We start from the raw sequence: 15,899 nt of genomic DNA on the forward strand, positions 1-15,899 counted from the left end.
GCGTTGCGTGGTGTGCATTCTCATGCTTGAGGTTTATGTTCACACCAAACTCTGCACAGATTGTTTTACAGTTTCACATCCCAACATCACACGTCCCTGGCTTTTATTACCACCAGTGCATTTTATAGTAGTTACTTTAAATAATCCATCAAATAATATGGATCAGGATACTGTTTTCCCCATTACGTGTCTTGTCAATCAGCCAAGACACGTTTGCTCTTTAAAGTTGACTCAGTTTTGCACTGGGGCTACGAGGGTAGTAGACAACAGCTAAAGGAAGACTATAACTATTCATTCAGCATTATGCAAAACGCTTGTCTAGATCATCACACCGCATCACTTTGTTCAGTATCTCAAAACAGACTTGTTTACATGGACTGAAGTTTTGACATGTAGGACAGAGTTATCTGGTCATGTATGAGGATGTCAAATGAAATTATTTTTTAATTTTGCATTGTTTATTGCAAATAGGTGCCACAAATGTGTATTAGGTTTAAGGTAGCAACGGACCAGCAAGTACAAATTTAATGTACTGTTTTTCTCATTTATGTCGCAATTTTAAGGTTTCCACTTGACTCGCCCTCATACAAATGGTATGAGACATCTCAGTAAAACTAAAGGGAATTGCAGTGTCCTGCAATTCACTCACATGTGAGAACACGGTGTGGGGTTATTGTTGGATTTACATGACTGAAATTAATCTTACGCCAAACAATGCCATAAGTCAATTAAGCATCATCCGGGAAAGAAAACCCGCCATTTCCCCCCCCCAAAGACCTCACATATGCTGTGCCGTATCAACATCACTCCAGACTGTGACTATCATGATATAAACACTTTGTCTCTATCACCCATCCCTATAGTAAGTTTGCAATTGTGATCACATGGCTATGCCAGTCAGTCCTACTCAAAAACTGAAAAATCCACCCACCGGTCTGTCCCGCCTCTGTTCGCTGAAATTCTTCGTAGAACATGGTGGATGGCTGCAGCTTAAGTGACGCGAACGTATACATTGCAGACGAGAATTTAACAAACAGAATACTTTAATTATATATATGATCCGTCATATACTGCAACAGACTGAATCACAGGTTGAGGAAGAAAACTGTAATGATTTCAACACCAACACAATCCACTTTAGTCCTGCTAATGTACAGTACTGCGCAAACGTTTTAAGCACATGCAAAGAAATACTGTAGAGCGAAGATGCTTTCAAAATAAATTAAAAAAACAAAGTGAATGAAAGTCAATATTTGGTGTGATAAAAACATATAGTAGTCTCTGGTACAGTTTGTGCAGTTTTATAAGGAACTGAGCTGTAAGTTTTATCGAGCGTCTTGCAGAACCAGATACGGTTCTTCTGGAGACTTTGACCATCGCACTTGCTTCTTATTTTTGCAGCAAAAACCCAGCAGCCTTCATTAAGTTTTAAGTCTGAAAAGTGGTTTCGTACGTAATATGCTACTTTCCTTACTGATATTCTGATATTTTTTCTGTAACATAAAATTTTGTGCTAGAAAACTAATGTTTGGGAATCTAAAATGTTTTTGTACTGACTCCATAATGTCATAAAAAAAAAAAAAAAAAAAAAAAAAAAAAATCTATACAAAGTTTGTACTAAAAAAACAAACTGGGTGCCTAAAACTTTTGCACAGTACTGTGTGTATATATATATATATATATATATATATAGCAGAACAGAATATATAGCAGAAAAACAGTCCTGATCATCTGTAACACTAAAGACTGCAGAGAAAGCAGCCCAAGCTTGAGGTGAACACTATTAAAGTTCTGATTTAATTGGAAGTAAAGCACACGGCACACTGAGGTGCATCGAAGAATGTAACAAATTCTGAATATGTGAATACTAAACGCAACAAAACAAAACAAAAAAACCAGATACTCCCTCTCGTGTACACGTATCTAAGTGTGGACGGCTGCAGGGACGGCCAAGTGTGAACTGGACTTGCTGCTTCGGCTGTTGTTGCCCGTTTCCGCATTAACTCCAGTATAAAGGAGTCAGTACAATGCGAGGTTCATGCAAGTAAACTTGTTAACTGTGCTGAATTTTATTTACAGTGTTATTGTAATGACCATCACTGACCAAAGGGCCCATTTTAAAAAGATTTAAAAAAAAAAAAAATATATATATATATATATATGAAATAAAAGAGCTCAATGTAGTTTAAAAGTTTCAAACTGTACCACCCACACCACAGCCCATCAAGCTGATTTAAGGAATTAAACCTCAAAAGCAGCCTCTGTAAATTTCTGGCTCCTTTGACACTAACCCGACCCTTTCACATTACAGCTGGTGGCCACACCCATTTGTTTGCTAAATCTATACCTAGACTAGCCACCAAGTCAATAAAAGGTACAATTAACATTCAGCCATTTCTTGAATCATTAGAACAGCATTTAACTAACAGATGCTATTATTTATCTAGGTTTACACAAGGGTGTGCTGTGCCTCAATACACTTGCGAGGCAACCATGCTGTTTTGTGGTCCCTGCAGCCGCCAATGCTTAATGTTACTAGCAAGAACTGTAATACTAACTAAAAGCAAAGGAGTGCACCTCACTCTGCATTTTAAAACATTTCACAAAAGGGAGTTAAAGCACACCTTTTTTTTGTGTCTTACATACTAGCGTGTTCTCTGACCAGAGCTTTGAGATTTGCGATGGTTGGAGTGTTCCAGTAGCGATGTTGTAAAATCAGCTGAGCTAATGTGTGAGGTCCGCACACTCTGGTGCTAGGTAGGAGCAAGTCAGCAACGGCATTCCCATATTCGTACAGGCGTGCGAGAGAGACGCTCAGATCCCGTTGGTCAGATCCTGAATTACACCGGCCGTCACCAACTTCCGCAGAAACTCCTTTTCTTTTGATATGTTGTGCGTCCATGACTGCGGAGACACAAAGAGATAAAGAGAGAGAAAAAGGTAAACATTCAGCCCTAACAGTGTGATGGATGCTTTAGTCAAAACCGCCTCTCTGTTCACTCAGCTCTGTATTCAGTTCAGTCAGCTTTAATGACATGAGCGTGTGGTGTCCTACACTGTGTCTGCTGTATAGCTTTGACCGTATACACGTTAACAATGGGAAACCGATCGGCCTGTCTAAAGCAAACATGTTACCGGAGCTGGGGAATAACAGAGACATTATGAGCGGCTCTTTGTGCCCTGCAGGCTTTTAATGCTGGACACGAGAGACAAAAACACATTACAGGACAATGACGTGCAGTGTTACCGCCTCTGTGGGAAAAGCACTTAGCAGATTACAGAAAAGTCAAGTGAAAGCTTCCACAAAAACAGAGCGAGCGAGCGAGAGAGTGACTTCAGACATGGTTGGACACATTTTGCTGTTTCTTTATAGAAAAAAATGCAGCTCGCTTTGATGTTAGAAATATATATATATATATTTTTTCTTTCCTGAGAGCATGATAGTGATTTTGAGATATCACACACTGAGATAACTAAATTACTGATTAGGTTAGCATATCCTTGTTCAACTCATCAATCAATAGACTAATGTATGGAATAAACTATCCTCAAACCGTTAGCTAATAAGGGTGGGGACAAGGACTCGACGGACACCGGTGATTGTAATTTGCATTTTAGATGTTGTGGCTTTATGGATGGACGCTAGAGAGATGGCACAGATGACAGAGGATCATTTCAAAGCGAAATGTGCCAAGCAAAAATGAATATGAAAATGATTACCCTTCATGCATATTGTGTGTTTTTAATTACAGTGCTTATCCAAATCGCCATCCTTTAATGAAGTCAATTTCCTAGGGCACAGTATTAATCTCTTACTAATCTCTACTCCAGTGAAGCTCTGACTGCCGCTGTGATCCAGCTGAGGAAGGCAGACACAATCTCATGATCACACACACAGAAGCCGAGAGGAGAAAGTGTGGAACGCATTACATCTTTGATAGCCAGCATCTTGAGCTTCTCGTAGTAATGCAGTGGAGATTGAGGGTTGCCCATGTCGTAGCTGAAGCCAACCACTGCCACCTCGTCACAGTTATGCAGTGCCATTGTGATCGCCACGGTCCCCAGCGTTGGGATGTTCTGAAAAAACACGTACACGTTTGTCAAAATCCTTGATAAACAATCATCTGCACAGAGTCCTGACCTCAACCCCACTGAACATTTCAGGATATTATTTGCAGGAGGTACAATGACGTCGGTATTGAACGGTACTTTCAAATGATACCGAGTGACCCTAATCGAAAGCTTCAGCTATTGAAATGATACAGCACTGAAGTTCAGAAACACTAATGCTAATCTAATGTATACTAGACCAGTAGGGCATTGGAAAGGCGTACGAGTAGTACAAACTTTATGTAAACTAAATGCTTCATATCCATCAATTCTTTTCTCTCCAAGCAGACAGAATGTGCACAGTGCAGTCTTTAAGATGGGCACTTTTACATTCTGTATCAAAACAGTAGGTAAAATCTAAAATCTGTACAGCTGTGCATGACTCGATCTCAAAAAACAGTCTGATGGGTGGCCGTCTCTCACCCCTCGACCCATGTGGCCATTGTTGTGTGGCAGACCAATGAACTGAAACGCTGCCTCCTGGATGAAATACGGGTTCAGTATCCTCATGTCTGCTGCTTCCCTGGGCACGGCACGCGCCACTGACTTCCAGAATCCATCTGTCCCACGTGGAATCTGTGTGTGTGAGAGAGAGAGAGAGAGAGAGAGAGAGAGAGAGAGAGGAAGAAGTGAAAAGCAATTTTGGTGAGCTGTCAAACAATTGTACAAAATAACCAGGGAGAGAAGGAGGAAGAGAGGACAAGCAGACAGAAAGGGTGAAAAAGAGGGACACACAGAGAGAAGCACATAAGTATGAACGAGTGAGGGAAAGTGTGACCGAGAAAAGCACTTAAGAGAAAGAAGGAAATAAGGAAAAGGAGAAAAGTTGAGAATATGAGCTATATGAGAGAACAAAAATGAACATAAGGAAGAAACAGGTTGAACCAGGTGAAGGAGAGTAAGTGGGGTGGGGTGAGGGGTTAGCGAGCGAGAGACCAGAGCTGTTACACGGTAAATGTTTAAAATGACCTGTAGAACAAACAGAAATTAGCTATCCAATGAACAGTATCAAATCCCGATTACATATACAACCGGCCACCAAATCTATCTGTAACATGCCATGCTTATATGTATATGAACCGATTTCATGAGTGCCCCCTTCATCACACCTGCTCTTTTATGCCACAGCGAGCGAGTACGAGTGAGCTAGATGCCAAGACTCTCAGCTGTGTAAATAAGCCACTCTGACTGCCTTTGATGAACGGCACTGAGCATTTCTGACACGCTGCCAAAAGCCAGCTCATCTGTCCGTCAAACAGCCCACTAAAACATGTTCCTGTTCAAACAGCCAATCGAAGTGTGTCCTGTAATTCAGAGATACTTAGAACTCCAAACGCACACCTCTTACGGGACAGCAGACGACTTTAGGACTGATGTACAGTGACATGCTGAGGAAACAGACAGACTTTAGTGGATTACAGCAAGCGGTTTCATTTCAGTTTTAGACTTGAAATGTCCTGGAAAATGAAAGTCTGAGGGAGTGTCAGGGATTTATTTCTCGCAGCTTCATTTAAAAACCTGTGTTCCTACCAATAAGCAATAAACACATCATCGACTTTACTTTTCGATATGAGGAAATGGATAATGTTAACACTTTAAAATATCAAGTAGTAATAACAACAACAACTAGAAGTTCAAAAAAGTATATACTGTGCGTGTGTGTATTTTATATATAAATATATAGATATAAAGATAGAGGGATATATGTAGAGAGCGAGAGATAGACAGATAGATTGATTACCAGACAATAGTTTGGAGACGCTTGACTGAAATGTTTCTCATGATCTTAAAAACCTTTTGAAAAATTTTGCTAAAAAAAAGTCTTAATTTCCCCCTACGTATGAAGACTTTTTCCACCAAGTTAGAAGCAGACAGTACAAATCAAAATAAGTTTGTCAATTTTATGCAAATTAGTTACAACACAATAAGCTGCCACATCCAAAAGCTTTGCTCCAGTAAATCGCTCTGACATGGGCTTGTCGGATGTCCTGCTTTGGGTTTATATGGACCTCACTCCCAATATAATTTAAGAAAACGTTAAGATCAAGTCGTACACGTTGTTTCGGCTTCATCTTAAATGCAGACGCGCAACAGACGGGGATCTAACACTTTGTAAAGGAGTGTGAAGATTTCCCTTGTCTTTTATACAGACCTTTTCTCCTCTGAACATAATGCTAGCTCACCAACTTTGATCAGGATCATTAACGTTTTATACAATCAAACGGAACACAAACACTGGTTGGAACGCTCAGCATTTTAAAACATAAGCATTTGTTTAGAATTCATAACTTATACAGCAGCTCAAAACAGTTTATTTATAAGAATGAGCTGCAATCAGACACCCTTCTTTGTTAAGTGGGTGGAATCTACATGCAGTTACAGGTTATGAATCAAGTATCAATGTAAAGGACATGTCAAACCACATGTCAAGCCAGACCTCAACTACCATGTGACGAACTCATGGGTGTTACCGTTTACACGTGTACCTCGCCCAACACTGCATCAGTGACCGTTTACAACTGTGATTTGGACCCAATGTCCTGCGCCCTGTGAGCTATTACAGCCCCATCAGTGAAGCATTCGTGTTCACAGTTAAAGTGTACTGCATTTTTTTTGGGGACCAAAATGACGTGCACTGGTCCATACCAATCCAGTGTTGTAATTCCTCCAGACACATCTGGTCATGTGAGATGTGTCACGGAGATGAGTCAGGATGATCACAGCACACAATAATACATTTAGGAATTGATCATCATACACTTCTTTCATGTAGCCATTTTTTTTTTTTAGTTGACTATATAATGATGAACAGGCAATATATTGTGCAGCCTGATGAGTGATCCTACACCAGCCTATTATTAATCCAAGAATAGTGCAACAAGTAGCCCATGCGCCTGTGTCCTATGCTGCTATTTATTCCATAACGGACTCCCTCCGTTCAGTGCTACGGCACATTTCCATTTCAATAGCGTGCAGCATTGTTAACATTCGTCAGCACAGTGAGACCTGTCCTTCAGGTTTCTCTAATTATTGTTCTGATATTTATACAAGACATCTATATGAGTTATATATTATATATATAAAATAGGTATTTTCATACCTTCGCAGTTGTGCATGTATGACAAAGCCTAGCTTTTTAGAAAAGGCTTTGCATGTATTTTTACACACCTGATGAACATCACTGACGTTCATCTTCAGGAGCTCTTGCAGACACCGATTATACGGCCACCGTTTGACCGTGTAGTCAAAGAACTGGAAATGCAGGTGCAGTACTACGACGAACACGGAAGTGTTTGTACAGTGCTCGATGTCTAGAGAGTTTAAACTCTTGACAGCGGGTATATAATAATCTAAACCCACCTGGGCGTGCTATTATGGGAAAATACTCGAGGACTGTCAGGTTTTATGTGGCCTGATGCACTTTACTAACACTAACAAATGATTAATTAAAGATGACCACGTGGTACTTTTGATCTGTTTAACATTACGTTTACAGACGAGTTAGTTCCAGTTAGCGCTTGTGTTATAAAAAATTACAAACCATCACCAGCCTCTCTTTTTTTTTTTTTTGTTAAAGTTAATAAGACAAAATGAACAAAGCATGCCATGCTTCAAGAAACCAGAAAAGAACAAAGCAGCGCTGTCCTGAAGACTTCCCCTTCTGAAAAACTTAAAGGAAACAACTTTACCTCTGAGCGTTAAAGAGCTCACACTGGAGACTCATTCCAAAAACATCGCTACAACTTCGCTACATCAACTGTATGTTTTGAAATCCATTAAATATGTAAATAACGACGGCACGTTTTGAGATCCATTTACGTGGCGTGTCTGCCATACAGGTCCCTGTGAATCGGCAGTGTCGTTATAGAAAATTATTCAAACACCTTTTTACCGATCGAAATCGAGAACTCAACAGCACTGTGATGGAATATTTAATAAATGAATAATTTCAGAAAGAACATTATACAAACGTTAATACCTTACAGTATGTCTACTACTGATTTAAATCCAGAAAGGGAAAAGTACAAACCTAGGTCAAGCCAGGTATGGGGACATGCCACGGTTCAGACACATCTCGCTGCACAAATTGTTGGATTCCTACAAAAGACCGGTGTAGAACCGGGACATTTGCAGCATTGTCGCTATTTCTACAACAAAATAACAAAAAGCACGCTCGACGGGGTAATAACAGGGATAGCAGAAGGACAGACAAACACAGTCGGCCACGCAAAAAGGCATCAGTTATCTAATTAAGGTACCACAAAAGGTATCATAGTATCTATTTAAGGGTCATTTACAAATTACACAGTGTACCAACACACATTTTCTCCAGGTGAAACCAGACGTGTTTATTGAGGAGACCTGAATGATTAGAGAGATCATGGAGAGGTGAAGGGTTGCGAATGGAAAATGTGACCGAGATGGACTGGATGAAAACAATACCAGCAGCGGTGTGGAGGACTGGCCTTTTAAAACAGCTGATGAAAAACAAGAAGAGCAAACAAAGTGGTGAAGCACAGGAAGCCCCTGTATCAATATCACTGAGGCCATTAGAGTAATCATGAGAAGGGGTGACGTGCGATTTTACACTGCTCCGTAAGATGAGTTACCTGGATACCTGCACCTGCGCTGCTTTAAACAGCTGCAACCTGACTCCAGACCGATAAACAGTCCAGATGAAATACAAATGTGCTACAGGGATTGTACAAAACCCTGGCCTACATGCGACGATCACCTGTCATCTGCGCGGTCATTGTACACGTTAAGTTTTCACTCCTGATCACACCGCTCAACCGAGACTGCGGTCCATGGTAAAATTTTGCAATAACCATTCACAAAGTTTTCAAATAAAAATTACAGTACTATTTCTGGAAGGGTTTGTTTTGGTGGTTGGTACAAGATTTGCACAGATTTGACACCTTTATTGAGCATGTATCCATCCTTGATATCGATTACACTATTCTACATTTTATTTACTTTTAGCTACTTATGTATTTTATGCTCCTCGCGTGTTTACTGTGCCGCTGAGCGAAGAACAACGCGATGTCGATGATCAAAAAAGGATCGACAGATCATCTGTCTGGCTTTGATGCTTCCAGACATGAGCCACAGTCTGTGGCTTATAATCCAAGGGTGTGTATGTACATATTTGATTACATCGTTATCTTTGGCTTTGCTGCTTCTTTAACAGCTTGGATTGGATTCCGTCTTACTCGCAAGTCCCTCTGAACAAAGATGCCACGCGATTCATCGGTGGTTTGGAAACATAAAGAAAGAGAGAAAACTCCTCTCATTCATCCTCATACACTCTTGCGTCAAAGCTCTTCCACTATGCCTTCATTCAGCTGTAAAGAATTCTTGCCTTGTCACATTTTTGTGTAATGAACTGCCCTCTGATCTCCTTGCCTGATGAAGGCGTGGTTTCTTTGCTTACAGAGGGAGCTGCAGAAGAGATGTCTGCACTGTAACAATGATTGCAGTCAGTAAGAGTTTATCTCGGCCCGTATCGGCTCACGTGCCCTGCTGGTCATAGACGGGGACAGAATCTCTTTATGGTTAGTGGTGGGAAAAAAGAGGGAAACTTCTCGTCCCACCGTCCACCTTACTTTATGTCATTAGCTACTGATGTTCTAGGCTCTCTCTAATGAACACATGCATGTAACACAAGCATGTGTCCGTTTGAAGGATACGCACGAAATTGTTTCCTTTCAATTTGTTACGGTTAATGGTTGAACCAACACCATGAACAGTATGACTATCAATTATAGTCTTATTTGATTCATATTGTTTTTTTGTTCAAAAGTGGAATGGAATATTATCCATGGGTATCCACAATGTTTCTGTAGTGGGAAAGGGGACAGGCATTACAGTAAACACTGGACTGACTATACAATATGCAATAATGTAGTACCTTTGTGAATGATGACTTGTTGTAGGGAAGACGGTGTTACCATTTGTTGTGACTCTAAAATGAACTGGTGGTGCAGCACCTCGGGCGGTACCATCCAGCAAAAGATTTATCGGTCCGAGGACAAATATAAAAGTGTTCACATTTAGCGAAGTACCGAAAAACATCGTTTTGTGGATGAGGACAGGGTGGGATGGGGGCTAGTGTTGGGGCTCGATGGCATGTGTGTTGGAACTTAGAGAAACTGGGAACGATGAGGGTTAGCGTTTGGGCGCAGAGAAACGGGGGTGGGATGTGGTTCATGTTGCTGCTCACAGGAACGGTGTGGGATGGGGATAGTGTTGGGGTGTGAAGGATTATGGTGGTATGGGGGTTAGTGATGGTGCTTAGAGAAATGGGATGTGATGGGGTTAGTGTTGCGTCTTACAGGAATGGGGGTGGGATGGGATTAGTCTTTGGGCTTACAGGAATCGGGTGGGATTGGGTTAAGTGTTGCTGTGCCTCATGTGGGTGGAATATTAACCGTTTCGGTGAGGAATAGGTGTTAGGGATGGCAGCTATGGCCAGGATGTGGAAAGAATTGTGTTTCTGTGCAGCTCACTACATGAATGATCATACTGCTCAAATAGACAATGGATTATTATAGTGCCATCACCACAGAGGTTAGATATTTCCAATAAATATTACTGCACTGAAAATGTGCCAATGCCTATGTACACCTGTTCATGTCTTATGTTACTTGTGACAGAGAGAGACAGAGAGAGACACACACAGACAGAGAGTACAAAAGCAAGAGACACTGTAGCATGTTTGCCTCTTCAACAGCTGACACGACCAAAGAAAGCAGACCACACAGGAACGTCTCTAAACAGCCGTAACCCATTTGAACCCTTTTATAGGCCATCATTTTAAAAGTCAGACATAATGCCCGTCCTCGCTTTTGTGTGCGTGTGAAACTTCCCAATTGTTCTTTCAGTGAGCTCTTTTATCAAGATAAATGTGAACAAGAGTTAAACGAACGAAATCTAGAGGGAGCAAGGGCCCTCGGAAAGGAGCTTCTGTAGCTTATTTAATTCTCACGACTGCCAAACATCACATCCACGTTTACTTTTTATCTCCTAATTATCCTCATCAGTGTTTCAAATCAAAGAATAATATGCAAAGCTTCCAAATTGGAGCACTTCGAAACTCCTCAATGAAAAAGTTCCACTCCATTTCATGCATAAATAAGTCTTCTGATTACCGAATGGAGAGGGACATGAATGAACAATGGCTCAACTGGAAGGGTCAACGAGAGACGGCGTTCTCAAATGGGTCAGGACGTCCACACGGAAAATAGTTATCTCATAAAACCGCTTCATTTATTTTACTTTCTTTTGGTTGCACAAAAGTAAATCTTTGTTTAATGATGGCACCTTGAAGAAAAACAACCGCGCATTCCAGTAAATTGAGACAATGCATCAAATTTGGCATTTGGGTAAAATCTGATTTCGGACAGATGAACGCGCTACATTTGCTGGTTGCGTCCCAAATAAGCAGCTACAAACAGGTGTAATCTCTAAATAACGCACTGAAACACCCACGTCGCCTCCTTGCTGGAAACATGCATGAAAGTTTTGCTGTAAAGGAAGCTAGTAAAACGGACAAATTGAGACTCTCTCGTTGTATTCAGGGTTGCCAGATTACAGGGCGTCCCGAAACTCTCCATACATGCGTTGAAATGAACACTTTTTTAAGCAAAATGTCTTCCAAAATTTTTCATACTTAGCTTATACTCTGTGTGTGTGTGTGTGTGTGTGTGTGTGTGTGTATCATCCTTTGGATGATCAGGAAGCTGTCGAAAGGCTCCGATTAACTTTAACAGGAAACACGGCAACTACATCGAATACATCGGACGTCAATGAACATCCAGTAAAGGCGGCACAATCGACATGGTACTGGCAAACATAGTCCCTTATATGTGGAGACTTTTGGGACACCCTGCAGATCAAGTATTTCATTTAACTCGCCTGTAAAAAACAACAACAACAACAACAAGAAAACTGTAACTAACTACAACGACATTACATTTACCATTCCACACCGCAGCACTCTGGGGGGAAAACCCACCCGATCTCTCAAACAATGCTTGTAAGCTTGACCTAGTGGCTCTTCGCTCTAGTTAGGGCAGTTATAACAGTGGATACAGACTAGAGCACTGAGCACTGAGCCTAGAGCATTACTCCCTTTATCGAAAGGGAACCTATGTGAAGTGTCATTACAAAGCTCAACGAGTCTGACCCACTAACCTTATCAGATTATAGGGAGACCCAGATTGTCCTGCTGCTATTAAAGGGTTTCATTGAGCTGTGTGTGGGCTTTGTGTGTTCACTGAAATGGCCCAGCCTCTCTTAGGGAACTGTCTCCACATACACTTTATCTCAGCAAGTATTTTCTCTAAATTAAAAGTTCTACTAAAATTTACACTGTTGATGCTATTTGAGGAGATCTTTCTCTGTTCTGATCCGAACGAACGTAAAGACGTGTTTGACCAGTTTTTGAGAAAGTCACATGGTGCATATCGGTATATAAAACCCTCTGGCTAAGCTGTGTGGACACCAAGGGTTCCCTGGGTCACACAGAGAGTCAGGCTGAAAGAAAACTGTCAAAGTCTGGCTCAATATTAGCAACAAATTGGGGAAGAGTAAATAAAGATGTGCAAGACTCGAGGCCAGATGGGTGAGCGAATACCCTTCAAGCATACACCACACTTGCACCAACACACGCACACAAACACAGGTATTGCTTCATTAAACACCAAACCTATCTCAGAGAGATACAAAGACTATTCTCCTTTTGATTGCTGACAATTAGGCACAGTGTTAAGTGCCTTATCTCAAAGGCGGGTCAGAGGTCTTTAGAAGTGTAACACTCAAATATTGTAAAATGTCTTAAAGACAATGGAAAGAGATTGTTCGGAATATAATGCTGACATAAGCAAACGTGTGTTCCAGTCTTTCCAAGAGGCATGGGCCAGTATTGATTTTTATATTACATTAACTGCTTAGGTTTTTTTTTTTTTTTTTTTAAAATGGTTTACAATATTGTACTATAAAAAAAAAAAAAAAATACATTGCTGAAACATCTTTGTTTAATTAGAAATTAGAGGGACAGTTCTACCTCTTCTTACTCTTATTCGGTGAGAATTATGACAATGCCTTCCCTGAGAAGGAGATACGCGATATGGCCCCACATTCGGCCAAATTAAGGACGCTCATCTGTCATTATTTTGCCTTCTGAACGACTTTATCCATAAAGCACATTTCCAACTTGAAAGTGCTGACTACAGAGGCATCCTCTGGCTGAATGGAACACGCTGGTCATGACGGTATCCTACGGTGTTCAGGTTGATAATGCTATTTGTTGAAATATGCTATTGCAGTAACCGATTATCACCACATGTCTTCTGTCCACGACTGTGTCGAATTGGCGGGATTGCTTTTTCCTCATGTCAACTTGGATAACCTCAGAACTGTCATCAGTACCGCGGCTGATCTGAACACGCACAGCGATTCTTATTTCCTCTGACTGCTACGCAGACGCACGTCGATCATTTAAGAAGCCTTTGGACAGATATTTAACTAGAAATGTGAAACGTTCCGACTTCGGAGGACGAGATAGCCCGCAGACGGCTTCGCTGCAAAATCTCCCTGTGACAGATCTGTAATTACTTCATTGTAAGCATGTTGGCACGTGTCCTAGATGTTTGAGTGGAGCCCTGAAGCAGCTCTCAATTAAGGATCTTCACGTCACCAGCGCCAGGAAAAAAGCTGAAAGGATCATCATTGATCCCACACACAGGAAACCATCTGTCCCACACACCCTCCTCAGAAAAGAGATGCAACACAGGAAGTTTTTCCCCCCACAATAGCCATGCCTCTGTTCACCAAGCCTTACTATTAGAGCCTACTTGAAAATGACATTTCCCCTTCGCAGTGACATGCAAGGATTTCACAGAACAATACCGGACTCAATATTTATGTGATTACGTACAGTGTCCATTAGGTCAGTTTCCCGGTACTTCTTTCCCCCACCGTGTACGCTCATTGCAGTGCAAAATGTTCGTAGATATGCCATAAAGAGTGTTCAACAAATACCACAGCTATAATAGTAAACCTCACACACAAACCATTTTCGGCATTTCAAAACCGTCATGGTTTGCTAAACATTAGTTTTAGTAACACTCTACTACACTGCTCATGAACAGTGTGCATTTCTACACATCCGTCTCCTCGAGTGCACAAGTGCCCTGATCAGAACGTGCTGGTTTAAATGGAAACACTCCAGATATGTCCATGTGCTTTTTCACTTATACGTACAATATCGCGATAATAAGTTCCCATGACAAAAACACGGCCTCATCCATCAACAGCAGCACCTTATTTTATAGTGCTGATAGGTTGTGCACCTGGAAGGATGTAACTTACAGCAATAAATGAAACTGCATGGCAGGCTGAGGTTTGTTTCTGGATGTTGCAGCATGACAGCTGTGGGATGATTAGGTCAAATCCGTGGGTGACATGTTTGATTAGCATGATGGGACACAGGGACACTTTGGCCTCCAAAATCACCAATCTCATTGGGATTATTGGAACAGCATGTAAACCACCTCTAGCTGCACTACATAGGAACTCAAAGATCTCAAGACAATGGTGGCGTCCTTACGTGACAGGACCGTTATGATGTTGTTATTATTATTGGTTAATAAATGGCGCAGTGGTGGCTCGACAGTTAAGACTCTTGGTTACTGATCAGAAGGTGAGGGGTTCGAACCCCTTGACCAAGGCCCTTAAACTTTATCCGCTCCACGGGTGCTGTATCATGGGTGACCCTGCACTCTGAACTCAACTTCATAACAAAGTGGAATTTCACTGTGCTGAAATGTTGTACGTGTGACAAATAAAGGCTGCTTCTTCTAATACCAAGCATCAGGAAAGAGATGACATGTGCAACTAATTTTTTGTCTGAGGAACAAAAAATTAAGTAAATATTATGATATGAATACGCAACATCAGCCCTTCTGCCCACTCCTTACATGATCCTCTTACATGACCTACCAGTTTCTCCTTGAACACTATGTGCTTGAGCCATTTGAAGTCAGATGGTTTGAAGGCAGAAAGGACGAACAGAGAGCTCTTCTCGTAGAGCTCGGGTTTCTGAATAGCTCCTTCCGGATATGTGATACGCATGGTGGTCTTCGAGCCCACGTCCTTCTCATAGCCGCTCACTGGAGCCTCGTTCAGCCTGTAGCGGGAAATCACACAGTGATGTGATAATCAGGGTTGGAAAAATCAACTAATACGAATAGTATAGACATATTCCTTAAATCACAAAAGTTGGATGACGACAGTGAACACCACTAAACGGCGGCTATATTCTTCCATCTTATGGCTAAAATTCATGACATACAGCTAAGTGTTAGCCATCCAGTCTCTAAACATGCTTTTCTTGCTACTATAAATAGAGTAGCTGGAAAAACCATGCAAAGTGTTAGCTAATTAGCTGACGATATATGTTTATCATTAAATTGTTTATTTTATACTTATATTATATATAAAAATTATTCAACCCCCATATCAAACCAGGTGTATTGTAGCAATTTAGACTTTCAGCAATTTGCAATAAACAAGATCAAACAAAAACGATTTAAAGAGTTCAACACAATGAATGCTTCAAGTGGTTTCCCCAAATTCAACTGAAAATGCAACTTATAATGATTTCTGCAGTTTCAAAATGATTCCACCCCCTGAATAGAATCTCTCAGAACAGCACAAATGTGCAAAACAGGTGTTGTCTCAAGCACACCTGATGCAACTAATCAAGGGCTTCATTTAGTTGAGCT

The 15,899-nt window shown here is 41.1% G+C and overlaps 1 protein-coding gene across 8 annotated transcripts in view; it reads right to left on the bottom strand.

The window, feature by feature from the left end:
• Positions 1-1,025: 1,025 nt before the first annotated feature.
• The window catches only part of st3gal3a (ST3 beta-galactoside alpha-2,3-sialyltransferase 3a), a 54,086-nt gene continuing 39,212 nt past the window's right edge, over positions 1,026-15,899 (bottom strand). For all 8 annotated transcript variants that reach the window (XM_053636820.1, XM_053636821.1, XM_053636819.1 and 5 more), the window contains 4 exons: positions 15,115-15,301; positions 4,534-4,686; positions 3,931-4,077; positions 1,026-2,904 (listed from right to left, as the gene is read on the bottom strand). In XM_053636820.1, the coding sequence (XP_053492795.1) occupies positions 2,815-2,904; positions 3,931-4,077; positions 4,534-4,686; positions 15,115-15,301 (577 nt within the window). In that variant the 3' untranslated portion in view covers positions 1,026-2,814. The remainder of the gene's footprint in view (positions 2,905-3,930; positions 4,078-4,533; positions 4,687-15,114; positions 15,302-15,899) is intronic.

The sequence above is a fragment of the Ictalurus furcatus genome, chromosome 11, assembly GCF_023375685.1.
Source record: "Ictalurus furcatus strain D&B chromosome 11, Billie_1.0, whole genome shotgun sequence".
In the NCBI taxonomy this organism is placed as follows: domain Eukaryota; kingdom Metazoa; phylum Chordata; class Actinopteri; order Siluriformes; family Ictaluridae; genus Ictalurus; species Ictalurus furcatus.